This window comes from Lissotriton helveticus, chromosome 9 (genome assembly GCF_964261635.1).
Source record: "Lissotriton helveticus chromosome 9, aLisHel1.1, whole genome shotgun sequence".
Classification (NCBI taxonomy): Eukaryota; Metazoa; Chordata; class Amphibia; order Caudata; family Salamandridae; genus Lissotriton; species Lissotriton helveticus.
Genome location: NC_136070.1, coordinates 434,966,615 through 434,979,987, shown reverse-complemented (window position 1 = coordinate 434,979,987; position 13,373 = coordinate 434,966,615). Strand labels below are relative to the sequence as shown.

General features: G+C 38.3%; 1 protein-coding gene across 3 annotated transcripts in view; it reads left to right on the top strand.

Annotated features, from left to right (window-relative positions):
* Window positions 1-13,373, top strand: part of TNFAIP2 (TNF alpha induced protein 2) — a 357,846-nt gene that overhangs the window by 323,809 nt on the left and 20,664 nt on the right. For all 3 annotated transcript variants that reach the window (XM_078660234.1, XM_078660235.1, XM_078660236.1), the window contains 6 exons: window positions 1,956-2,078; window positions 3,213-3,313; window positions 5,080-5,178; window positions 9,157-9,286; window positions 11,937-12,059; window positions 12,625-12,780. In XM_078660234.1, the coding sequence (XP_078516360.1) occupies window positions 1,956-2,078; window positions 3,213-3,313; window positions 5,080-5,178; window positions 9,157-9,286; window positions 11,937-12,059; window positions 12,625-12,780 (732 nt within the window). The remainder of the gene's footprint in view (window positions 1-1,955; window positions 2,079-3,212; window positions 3,314-5,079; window positions 5,179-9,156; window positions 9,287-11,936; window positions 12,060-12,624; window positions 12,781-13,373) is intronic.

Below are 13,373 nucleotides of genomic sequence, written 5' to 3'. Positions count from 1 at the left end.
TTTTTTTTTACAAATATTGATACCTACAGAGAGGTGGCCCACCTTTAGTATAAGCCAAAGAGGTGCCATGCACTCCGATTCAGCTCACAGTAATCACTTATTTTGAGATTGTCACTATTATTTCCAGAATTCACAAATGCAAATCATTTGCTATAACAATGATCTACTGCTGTCCTGGGTATGCAACCATCATTTTTTGAATTAGTAATATAATTAGATACCAGATATTGCTGGTGCACTGACATTTACCATACGATTTTTCAACAAAAGTCATATTCCCCAAAATTGAACACTATTGTTACCCCATTATATCCAGGCTGTGTAAAGGACTAAGTGTGAGAAACACTTTAGCTGCCATTATGACTGGCTGCTTTTAATCCATGCAGACAGTAGAGGCCACAAACTCCAGATTAAAGTCTGGGACAAAATTAGGAGTTACCCAGATAAGCGGACCAGATGTTACTAATGTAGTTTGGAAATTGCTCATTTCACAGGAAAACCTCAGGATTCCACCTATAATCTGCATTAACCCAGGTCCCTCTGCAGTTCCTATTACCTCCAGTGTGTAGACCTAAGAAGGCCCTTAAAATGCATGCCATGTAAACCTAAAGAATGTGTGGACTCCCTTATGCCTTGGCTAGATCCAACCGTCTGTCATCTAACAGCATTTTACTTGCTGGTCCTTTCCACAATGCCAAACCATCATCCAACAACATATTATCCCATCTTGGACTGACCATGCGTCAACCAAATCATCAGTGGAATCTTCCTCTGTCTTCTCTTTTGCTTTCCACTGCCACAGGTATACACTGTATGTGTCCAAGTTTTATAAAGAAGTCTGCCCACAAGGGATCATGGTTGCCAATAAACATAACACTGTTAATATATTAATATCGGAAAGTCGCTGTCTGTCAGGTGCCATGTTGTTCCAGGGTCAAATGACATCCCACCCCTTCCTCCAGGACTTCCCTCAATGGATTCCACCATATGTTTGTGGATGAAAGGACTGTAAGAAAGACACAGCCTTACAATATTGGAAATTGAACTCACTTCTGTCTGACATGTAATTTAATATTTAGGTTGACGGTGCTATTACAGTTCTACTTATGAGAACTAAAATATGAAGTGCAGGATTGAAAGTAGTACTTGGCCTTGATTATTATTCTTATCCCTTATACATGAACAAAATGAGGAAGTGGAATACAAGAGTCTATTGAAGAATAATTTTGCATACAATTATCGACTGGAAAATAGGCCAAAATATGATTTGCAAATAAAGAGTTCACTTTAAATTTGAATAGAGGTAATGTAGTCAATATAAAGGGTGAAATAAGGATACAGAATGTTGGCGGTTGCTGGTGTCACAGCTTCACGTCATTTTACTAGGCGGAATTACCGCCCAGTAAAATCGATTCGTGTTCCAACACCCAAGGAAACTGGGTGCGGGAAGACTGACGCACTCATGATCAGGCACAGCAGGTCTCCATATCGTAATTCCGCCCTGCCTGACTCATGATCATGGCCTTGGTATATAAAATAAAGTATTGAATGGATTGTGTCCACACTCTTAATAATAGACCTTACCATGACCCACTCAAAGGCCGTTCCTTTATTAACAATTGAATCATAAAATGGAGATTTGAACGTTAAGATTTCAACAAGATTTCTGCAGCAGGCACTTGATCAACTCCGCTATCTCATGTTCATTATTTGCCAAAAGTCAAATTAGGGAGCTTGTGTTACTATTAACCTGCATGACACATTAACAAACTAGTGACTACATGTGTATTTTAGTGTAATTTTTTTCAAGACTAGTGTGAAGTGTGTTTGGTAAGTCATGATAAGTGTCTTACCGTTGTAAGAAAGATTACATTGAGTTTCTATATGATCGGTTGTGTCTTTTATTGTGCTGACACATGCTAACCTGAGATTTTATTTTGTTTACATCCATAAAGTCATTAGTCGAAGATCTAATGAAAAAAAGCTTAGACTGTGAAGCCAAATTTTGGACAGAAGAGAAACTACCAACAATATTGAATATGGTCTATCACAGTGAACTGCCCGTCGATATAATTCAGGTAATATTAGAAGTTCCCAATGTGAAATTAATTACTTGAAAAAATATTTAACCACAACTAAAACAACTTTTTTGCTAAAAACGCTGTGAATTTGGCCTTTTGTAGCCTGGGGTATGTGAATTAACTGCAATAAAATTAAGCTTAATGATTATGATCATGTGACCCTTGATAAAGTGTGCGGTGGCGAAAATATTTTCCTCCACAAATTTGATTTTTGTTTTTAAAGTTTGGAATCCTTCTGAACTTCACAAAGTTGGCAAAGCTTTTGAGAAAAACAAATTGTGAGAGAAGACATCAATTAAAATGAGATTGGTGGAAGCAAAACTTTGAAAAAATGTCTATTAGGATTAAGTTCTCTAACCAGCGCTATCATTTATTGAGAAACATTCTCCCACAAAATATAAATGGGATCAAGTGAACAGTGTTTCAACTTCTCCGTACTTCGAAGGTGATATTTAGAAATTCAGCAATGTATGGGTACAAATGTTTGGATTTCTTTACTTGCAAAGAGTAGTGATGTGGAGCTCACGTTTGGCCTCCCTGTTGCCTCTAATATTGTCCAAGTGAGGCACATCAATCAAAACATGGCTGGCTCACGAGAACCACACAAAGGAGAGCCGTAACCAAATATTCCTAATAGTCGCTAAAGATAGTTAAATGATAAATACCTATATAAACATATAGTCTGTTTCTAAATGTTGGACTGTAATCAAATGTGTAGGGAAAGCTGTTCAGCTTTTTTTTGTATTGATTTCTAATACATTTAAATGTTTTATTGTTAATTGGCTTTTTTTTGTATTGATTTCTAGTACATTTAAATGTTTTATTGTTAATTGGCATTTGCATAGTGCACAATCAGCAAGTTTGATTTTTACGAGGGCTGTTTTCTATAACTTGTATTGCAATAAGACAACTTTCAGCATTCTCTTGTGATGCACCAGAACTTGGACAAAGTTGTATTAGATTTTCCCATTGGTCAAAGTCCTCCTAGTCGAATTTAATTTACCACAGTGCCTCAACCGGTCCATTGTGCTGCTGATCGCTTGTTACACAGTATTTTAAGAAATGCTTATGGATTTCATCTGAGCCAACATCTTAAGAGTTAAATGTGAATGTGATTCCATTTTCTTGTAGATGCTCTATGGACAAATGGAAGGAGCTAATAAAGTGTCTCTTCAGCTTGCTAAACAGCTCTTGCCTCTACTGGTACAACAACTTGCCACATTTCTTGAAAGGTATGACCACTTAATGTAGAAAAATGTAAATTGTTCCCTTTATTGAGGTAGGACTTTGCACACCCATGCCTACAGGTCCTGGATGTTAAGGAGCAGTGAAAATGTCCTGTAAATAGAAAGTAATCAGAAGGTAGGTTTTTCATAACACAGCAGTTGGGCCTCACCTGTAGGCAGGTCACATTTTTAGGAGACCCAATAGCACAAAACAAAATAGGAAAAGCTTCACAGGATACTCCCATGGAAGATTCTGGAGAGGCATAGAAGAACACCATGAAACATTCAAAATATATGCTGTCATCTCACCCCAAGTGTTGTTCTTGGAATGGTAGCAGGTCGTGCTAGTTTTCACCTTTGTGTCCCTCTAGTCTATTCTAAATTCTACACTCAATGCTCGCACTACATACGTGTTGGAAATGACAAACATATTTCTGCAGGTTGCCAGAGAAGTAGACTTTTGTTAGGGATAGCAATAGGATCCGTGTCCCTGGGCAGGACAGTTTTGTTTACTAGAAGGTCCAATATCAAAGCAGGTTTTTCAAGGAACACTTTCAGATCTAACTTCCATAAAGCCTATCACAGAAGCAGAATGGCCAAAAGATGCACTTTCGGAACAGGTACCAACATTCCTGCCACCTCACAACCCAGCATCATGTATGGAATGACCGACGCTAGGCCTACCATATTGTCTACTTCACAGATCCTGCTTCCCTCTGGTCTCTCTACTGTAGCCAAAAACTTTTATTCTGGATCGTCACAAGGCTCACACTGCACAACAGATTCTGCACCTCCAGAAATCCTCTGTTGCTAAAACTGATACAAATTGTTTGTGTTTTCTCTTTTAGGTTTCCCTTTAAGAGTTATATATGAACCTTCTGAAACTCTGGCCCTAGGGGTGCAGTTGTCTATTTTGTCTGACCAAGTAGCACTCGCCAGAGTTTCTTTTCCTCCACAGTGTGTTTTTATTAGAAACACGCTTGTAGACAAGAAAAGGGATCATGGTTGGTGCCCGGTGATCATTTAGAAAAATCACAATGAGCTCCTGGTATGCACTAATTTTTAGAATGTACCGTATTTTTCTTCACATGAATGTTTTCTGAAAGGGAGTTGGTTGATAAATGTAAATGCTAAAAGTGCTGACCTCTCATTCCTCTTTCCTAGCAAGGAGAACATTGGCTACCTTTCTTTTGAGGAGACAAGCCCTGGGAGTACACTACTACTCCTATTAGCCTGCTGTTGTCTGCCTTTCTAAGAAAATGTCCAATAATCTACTAGTGTTTGGCCACAATAAAAAAAACTCCTGTGTTCTATTGCTTTGAGTTTCAGAAAAATCTCACCAATGCCTTTATGTAGAAACACATTTCCACATAGACACAGAAAGGTAAAACCTTTGATACATCAGGCCCCTATTGAGTCATAAAATAAAACCGATTTGAATGTTGAGGAAAGCATTTCGCATTAACTGGATATTGATTACTCGACCTTTAGTTTTGGACAATACTCACTCATTCATTCACTCACTCTTTTTGTCTTGTATATCCTGAAGGCCTATGTCATCTATATAAATAATACAGGATAAATTCTACATCCCCGTTGCTGTCTATATATCAACATTTCACCACATCTAAGCTGTTTTCCTTCTGAAAGTCAAGGTCCTCATACACAAGAATTAATCATGCAATGTGTGATTTTGCGAAATACTCCTTAAGAACAGGAAATCTTAATTTAATGGACCAAATGTTAATACATATGTTCAATTGCTTTACCAGATATAAGGCAACCGTTGAAGAATTTATAGAGGCGAACAAGAAGCACAGATATTTTCTGCCAATTGTGATTGCCAATATCAATAGCTGTGACAGCTATAGGTAAGTTTCACTGCATAAATCCATTTTTGATTGCATAGTATAGGAAGACTTAGCTGAAAAGGAACACTTTTGTATACGAGTTTATGGGTAGCACACGGCTAAATGCTAAACTATTCACTCACTTTACTAGCCAGTACCTTTGACTGCTGATGTTCAGGTCGGTGTCTGCATTCTTCTGTTTCATCCAATTACCCGATAACTAAAACTTGGGGTGAACTAAATTGTCACTGAAAATGTAAACATTTTATATATATGTTTTAGGTGACCTAAACATTGTGACAAACGGATATGCTTGGCAGGGTGGCAGAATGAGTGAAACCACTCTCCGTATGTGCCATAAATCCACTGGGAGTCTACCATGCTTCCTCGTCTTTTTTTCATTTACCCCTTTTTTCCCTGCTGTGATATCCCATGTAGGAAGGTGCTTCCTTAGTTTTAAATCTTTCCTGGACAGAATCCCGCTTTATTCCTCCTCTGGTATTGCCTTGTTTCGCGGGAATTTTGGAAACATCTCTGCCTTTTCCATCTTTGTATTCGCCACCGGCTGTGCCCCCTGCCCATGTCTCTGTCACCACTATAAAATCCATGTTCTCATACCCCTCCCATCACAACGCTCATCTCAAATGCTGTTCACAACTCAGGTATTTTAAAAAATAATCAGCTCATTCTACCATATTACCCCTTACCTTGCTTCCATTGCCCCTCCCTTTGCCAATCCTTCCTACCTTTTTCTTACCTTTTTTTCTTATACTGGCTGCCTTTCCTCCTGTTGTGAAATTGCACTTTTTTTTACTTCGGTTAATGGTTGCAGGAGAGATATGACAGCCAAAGTATTTCGACCATAAACGTATCTTTTACATTTATATTTTTAAATCTTTTCATTATTTAAAAAACGAATTTGGGCATAGACCTTCGAACCTTCTTCCTAGGATTAGTTCAAAGTGTTGTATTTTTTCTCAACAAAGAATCCAGTATTTCAAAACTGGCCCATAACATTTTTTTCACTATACCCCAAAATAGTACTTTTCCACAATAACTTACTTTCACTTGCCTGTTTTCTTTATATCTTCTTCATACCTAAAATGTAAGATAAGCGTATCAAAAATCTGTCCATACCACAGTTAACTGGCAGGTTATTGTTCAAATAGCAAGCAGCAATCTACACATATTCGTGAGAGATTAGCGTTCTTAATAGCTGTACCAGATTGTTAAATTGACATTCAAAAGCATATTACGCATAGCACAGGATCGAATGTGATAGCGCGGAATGCCTGCATAGAAGGAAAAATATCACCACAAACGTTGCTTTCTGTAATTTTTTAGAGTATCTCCATTTGCATATGAAAAGCAAGCTCTGTTGAATTAGGTGCAGAAAATGTAATGGTTATTTTGATGCTGTAAGTGTGCTTTCCAGCCAGAAATTCGTATGTACCAAAGCTAGAAAAATGTCTGCAAATAAATGAAAATATTACCAACAATTTCTTTAGATCTACACTTAGGGCTGTATGGTTGTGTCTGAAATTCCATTTGCGTAAGGGAGACCACCGTCATTACATATACTGCTTTCATTCCTGAATTTTCATTTGATAACTAAATTAATTCTGGATGTTGTAGCCTTGTGTTGCTTACATGGAATTGCACACACATCTGAGAACAATTATTTTTAAGTTTAAAGTTCCTGACTGGAGACTGTGTGCTTGTTGACCTGCAGTGAGGTGATGACCCTAATATGAGAAGGTGCAAATGGTTTCTGCAGATGCCCTTATGGGTATATGAGCAATTAACTAAAACCTAGTGGCACAAATAAATACCAATAGGCATTTCCAAAACGGAAACTGAATCAACTGACATTTCCTCTATCCAGCAGATGTGCATTAACTGATATTCCAGCAATAGGATCAAGCCCAAACAATTTGTTGCTGGTCAACTGGAATGTCCCCCATGCCATCCACCATTAACTCAGTATCACATCTACACGGACCTTCGGCCATTCTTTAAAATGACAGTGATATTCAGTGTTTTCTCTACCAAATTCCTTTCCTGTTTGATCCGCTGAAGTTTCCAACACAAACCGTTTGTCACTGGTCGACTGGTTTGTCCTCCAGGCCGCCCGCCATTAACTCATTATCACATCTGCACAGACCGTCAACTTTTCCGTAAAATGGAAGTGATATTGAGTGGTTTCCCCAAATTCCTTTCCTGTTGGATCCGCTGAAGTTTCATATCCCAACAGAAGTTACTGTAGTAATAACCCACAGAGGAACAAAAGCAGAGTGAAGACATAGGAGCATAAGCTCCACTCGCTATGTAGATCTTCAGAGATGGACATAATTCCTAAGTACCTGATTCATTGAGAAGAGAAGTCCATTCTGAAGAAGTCAGTGCGCGCCAACCCTATCCTGTCTAGACACAGTTTGAGCCTGATACCTATGTGTGAAGTAGATTGACTCATTTTTACACATTTACACATTTACATATTTTTGGAATTCTGAAATAATTCCAGGTTTGTTAGTGTTTACACAACACACTGCGCAAGATATACAATTACGCATGTGTAGATACTTAACCATGGCACATTCGGCCAAGCTAACTTTTTTACTCCACAAGGAAAATATTTTTCCCTTTGGGCGAACTCTGTTTCCCAATACCCTGACCAATTTTGTGGTTACGCCCTTACCACTCTCACCCTGGACTTGGAGTTACTTCAGTGGCATTGCAAGGGTGCTATGAACCTTAAAACGAGCAAGCTAAAAGCCGCTCCTTTGCAGTTACAAAGTAAGAGACCGTCATAACTGGGCCTTCAAACATCTGGGCTCTGGTGCCAATGCACCTACTGCACTACTTATAGCTACGCCCTGTTGGGATCCTTGTCAAGGATAAATGCCCAAGTGTATTCGGGGTGAGCATGTGCTTTAGGAAACGTGAATACTCGTCAAAGTTACAGATGTGAGAGTATTGCCCAAAGTTCAATGGCATTCCCACCTCGGAAAACACTCTCCCTGCCACCCAGAGCAGATGTACTTAGTGGTGTAATATTGCATATGAGTAAATCAATTTACATTTGCAAACTCACATTTTGCGAATTGCAAAAGTGAGTTTGTACCCTTAACACTCCTAAGCTGAATATAGGTGTCCAAAATGCATGTGTATATTGTGCCCTCGTAGACTGCTCCATTCTACTTTGGTAAGGGTGGCGACGGCCTCCTGGAGACAGACAATAGGTAATGCTGCTGAAATGATCATTATTGACGGTCACGAACATCTATTTTCACACTTGTGAAAGAGGTGAAAACGACTGCATTAGATCCCCATTCGTAAACATAAGCAGTACGTTAATCAGCACTTGTAGTGTAGGGATCGCTCGTCTGCGGTGTACTTTAATTTACTTGCCCCAATCTAGAGGTAGCACAAATTATTGTGACCTGTCGAGAGATGCATCGTTGTAGCATGGACGAAGCCCAAAGGCACGTTCTATATGCACCAATGCTCACAGATGGTTGTGGATTTGTGAGACGTGTCCAGACAGCTCTCCAAGAATACCTTTTTGTGAAGTGTCACTTTCGGAATTTTATCAAAATCTCATTTGCACTAACGTTAGAAATGTGCTGGCACGCAACTTTACTAAATCATTTCAGATACAGAACATTTTCTTTGCACTTGCAACTTTCACTTAAAAATTGTAACATCTTTTAATAAGGCGTCATGTCAGATTCTTAAGCTGGTTGAATTATTTTTTTTGTTTACAATTATTTGTATGAAATTATGATTTGCAGGGTGAACTCCATAATTGTGAAATTAATGTGTAATTTGTTTTATAATGTTGCGTACATCGACTAACCTCTTTAGAACCAATAATTTACCTTATTGCTACCATTTAGCCATGATTCTGTAAAACATAAATACTTTGTCATGCAGTTTTCCTGTTGATTTTAGCAATATGTATGTAATGATGAACCAACCTTTTGCATCACGTTCCAGAGAGTATATCAGAAGTCTTGAAAACCACCATTTTGAAGACGAAGTTAAAACTAAATTGCATGATACATTGCGCAAAATTGAGACGACAGGATTTGACACATTGCTTGAAGACTTGTTTCAAGAGTTGAAGGTGTGTATAATGTCTAAAGCAACCTACTCCAAAGTCACCGCTGCATCAGTTTATGCTATTTTATGATGTGTATATTTATTAGATATGTTTGGCAAACGAATGGCTGGTATAGGTGTGCACTCTACGTTAGCATGTCACAAACATGACATTCACTAGGCTTAGCATTTTCACTGACTACCTTCTGTCTACGTGTTCTGGATCAGTTTCCTCACTACCAGTGTATAACAATGCTTGTGACACACACATACCATCTCACACACCCTACATCACACACACACAAACACACACACACTCAGAAAAACAGGCATCATTGTTTACTGCAACCACAAAATAGTGCTGATTACTCAAATAGAAATGGAGCCAAAGTAGCACAACTTTACGACATTAAGTATAGTGCATAATATGCACATATATGCACCTTTCACTCATGCCTTTACTTGAATATCAAAAATATGAATTGATAAAACAAAATTATTTGCTGAGCTGTCAGAACGATGATTTGCATTGTGATTGATAAGCTGCTGACGGAACTGGGTTGTTTAATGGTATCCAGTATGCACAGTTCTCTTGCAAATATTTTGAAAGATTAGATCTGATATTCGAAACTAAGAAAGCTAAATTAAGGCTTTGTATGTCCTTGCCATGAGCACCAGTAACGAATTGCAGCTATTCTTCTTACCTATTGCCCATTATACTACAGTTTTGCGGCTTTGACTCCCAGCACCTGATTGCTGTCTAATTGTGCTTTTACCAATTGTTTCTCCATCCGCTCCTCCTCTGTTTCTTCAAGTTCCTGCCCCTTGATAATGAAAGTGCGCTACTTTGGTGTCCATCACCGTGAAAAAATTGAACCGATCTACCTCAACCTGCAAAGACTTACCTTGAACACCTTACAATAGATACAAAGTCCCACAGCAAGGCTACTCCTGAGTGTGAAAGAGTGAACAAGCATACATGCTGAAATCCACATATGTCTTCCAAATACATATGGAATACCTTTAGATAATTTATATTTCTTTATTTATTTAGATCAATAAGAGCGTTCAGCTTCAACAGAACCTGAAATACCATTACAATCCGCTGCAAAACACTATTAAGATCAAAATGATTTAGAAAATGGATAAAGATTAAAACATATGTTCACTGCGCCAATCTCATACGAAGTCTGAATAGTTTTGGTTGCATGTCTGCATTTTTTTTAATACAAATGCAGGAAGCAAAAATTATTTTGGGGATTCCATAAGTGCTGGGCAAGTAAATTGTCAGCGAGGTTCCTGAATTACATTTTTTATTTAATCTTCCCATTCTAAAATAAATGAAATATCTTCACATCACAGGAGTCAAATTTCCTTAAGACAAGCATTTTTGATAATTAAATATAGATGAAATAAACACGGGATCTAAATGTTCATTTAAGCAACTCTGTAGTGATCCAGATTTGTCGACTTTGAGAAAATCAAAGCTTTTTACAACCATTTTGTCTTAAGAGTGAATGTGGCTATTAAACTAGGTTCATACTGCTATTACTTAACACTCCATCTTTCTGGAAGGTAGCATCGGATAGTATCGCCTTTGCAATGATGAAGGCACAAACCTAGCAATCTCTTACCCATCATTTTGTGCATAAGTTGATTATCAACCTTCTATAACAAAATGAAGACCTCAGTATTGAAAATGACCTAATTCTAGACATGTTCTTTCCTACTGTCTGAGCTCCAGAATTGTCATCAGTAGCCTCTTTTGAATTTAGCTATGGTGCAGAGCACCTTGATGCCATATTAAGGCACGAGGCCAAATATAACTTATTCTTTCTGACCCACTCAATTTCTATTTCAGTAATTCCTTCATATCTTCTTTCGCGAACACACCCCCTTGCTTATCAGCCCGCCCACTTCTCACTGTGAGGGATTGATGTCTTCAGCAATGTTGGTCACTCCTGTCCACAGAGGTTATCCGATGTCAATAAGGGGTCCTTGGCTCAGCTTTGGAAGGGAGGTCTGAGCTGCAAGCCAGTCCCCAGAAGAAGCATGTGAGGTCTTGTTCGTAAGAGTACAACCAAAAACTGAAATAAACATAAGGATTCCCCTAGAGACTATCTGTGGCCAGAAAGAGGAGGTCCTAACAGGAACCTTAATTTTACATTGAGTAAGAAACCGGTTCCTATAGTGATCAGCTTGAAATAGAGAAACCAGGGAAGACGCATGAAGGAAGGAGATTGAGCCCAAGATTGTGGCCTAGGCCATCCACCAGTAAAAAAGGATCTAGTGCTAACACAAGTCAATCAATACTTTTGCAGAAGAATTTGATCTTCAGTCCGCATTTTGAAATCATAAATTGACACCATCTGACAGACGTCCTCAATGTAGGGTGAGATAACCAGGCATAGACTCAACAAATTAACTACAGTTGTCTAGGACATATCAAATACACTTCATGGTGGTTGTAGAGTTATGAGAGAGCACAAGTAATAGCTACTGCATCAAAGTAAATTGATGTCTAAAAGGGCAACCATTATGTGTCTGCTGAACAAAAAGTTGGCTCATGTTTTCTTTAAAAATATGCGTTCCATCGTAGTAGGTGCAAAGTTCATTTTCTTGTTTGTATTTATTGTACATTTAAATTTGATGTTTATAGTTCCTTTTCTCCCCAGCCTAGTTTCAGAGAGCTGTCACAGAAGAATGGGCTATGCAGCCATGGCACTATGGTCCAAATTATTGAGATATCAGAAACCTACATGCTTAAATTCAAGACTCTTAAAGTCTGCTACCACCAGGTAAATGATTGATGAATTTGTTGTATAACTATTCACATATTGGATGGGTTTTATACATTACTGGCTTTGAAAGTAATGTGCAAATGTAGCAAAGATGTGAAAGAATAAAACTGAACGTCCTTAAACCGTGCTTTGCTTGTTCAGTGAATACATGCTGAGATGCAACAGTAAACACTATAGGTGCAATTGCTTAAATGTATTAATAAGAAAGCTGGGAAGGTCGGATTTAAACACATTTAAATACCCTATTCATTTCAGTGGAATTATCTCAGACAGTTCCGCCAGCAGGGAGAGCCATACCATTTTAGATCGGCATTACTGAAAAAATGCTTAATAGGATGCACTGAGATGGCTTACATCCACAAATGTGTCAATATGTCTTATTATTACATTTAGAACATTTACTGCAGAGGAGGCCAAGTAAATAATTTCAGACATCTAAAATATTTATTCAATAGACCATATGCACATAAATTATTTTTGCTAATCTTTTATTTTACAAAAATAAGTATGCATTAATGACAAATTTAACTGAAAACTTGTTTTTCTTTTTGCTTATGCCCAGGAAATTATGGAGAATATCCACCTTTATTTGGTTAAAGAATATATCAGGCGAATAATGAAGAAGAAAGTGAGCCAGAAGAGTGCAGAGCAACAGAAAATCATAGCAAATCAAATTATTGAGAGTGCATCTCTTATAAAAGACTATTGCATAAGAAATGTAAGTATAATATGGATATGTAGAGTCTTTTAGAAGCAACTGAAACCAAGGAAATGTAATATGCAATTGATTGATTTGTTAATACTAAAAAAGGATTTTTGTCCCAGAGTAGTAGAGTTGCAAATGTGAGGGATTTTATCCAGCTCCAGAAGGGAAGCCACCTACGGGTCTGTTAATGTAGGGAAGTGTAAGCAGTGACGTACTTTATGCATAGATATGGTTGTACTCGAAGTGTTTGTTTCATTCGTTTTTGTGCTTTCTCACTCTTTAATGGCCTTTCCTTTGATTTTTATACTTTTATTCCTCTGTAGTGAGCTTTCATTTGTTTTTGTGCTTTTGCTCCGTTTCTCTTTTCAACCCTTGTGCGTTGTGCTGTGTGCAGTCATTTGAGTACCTTTCACAGCGTTTCTGACCTTTTGCCCCCTCTGTCGGGCTCCCCATAGCCCCCTACGCCATGCATTTCTTCCACCTTCCCCGCTCCTTACTCGCTCTTCCTGTAATGTTCGCTCACCCCTTATTTCCGTGCCTCCGCAGCCCCGCCCCTTCAGTCCTCATTCTCCCAGGACCTATTTAATCGTGGCCGCTGTGTGGCT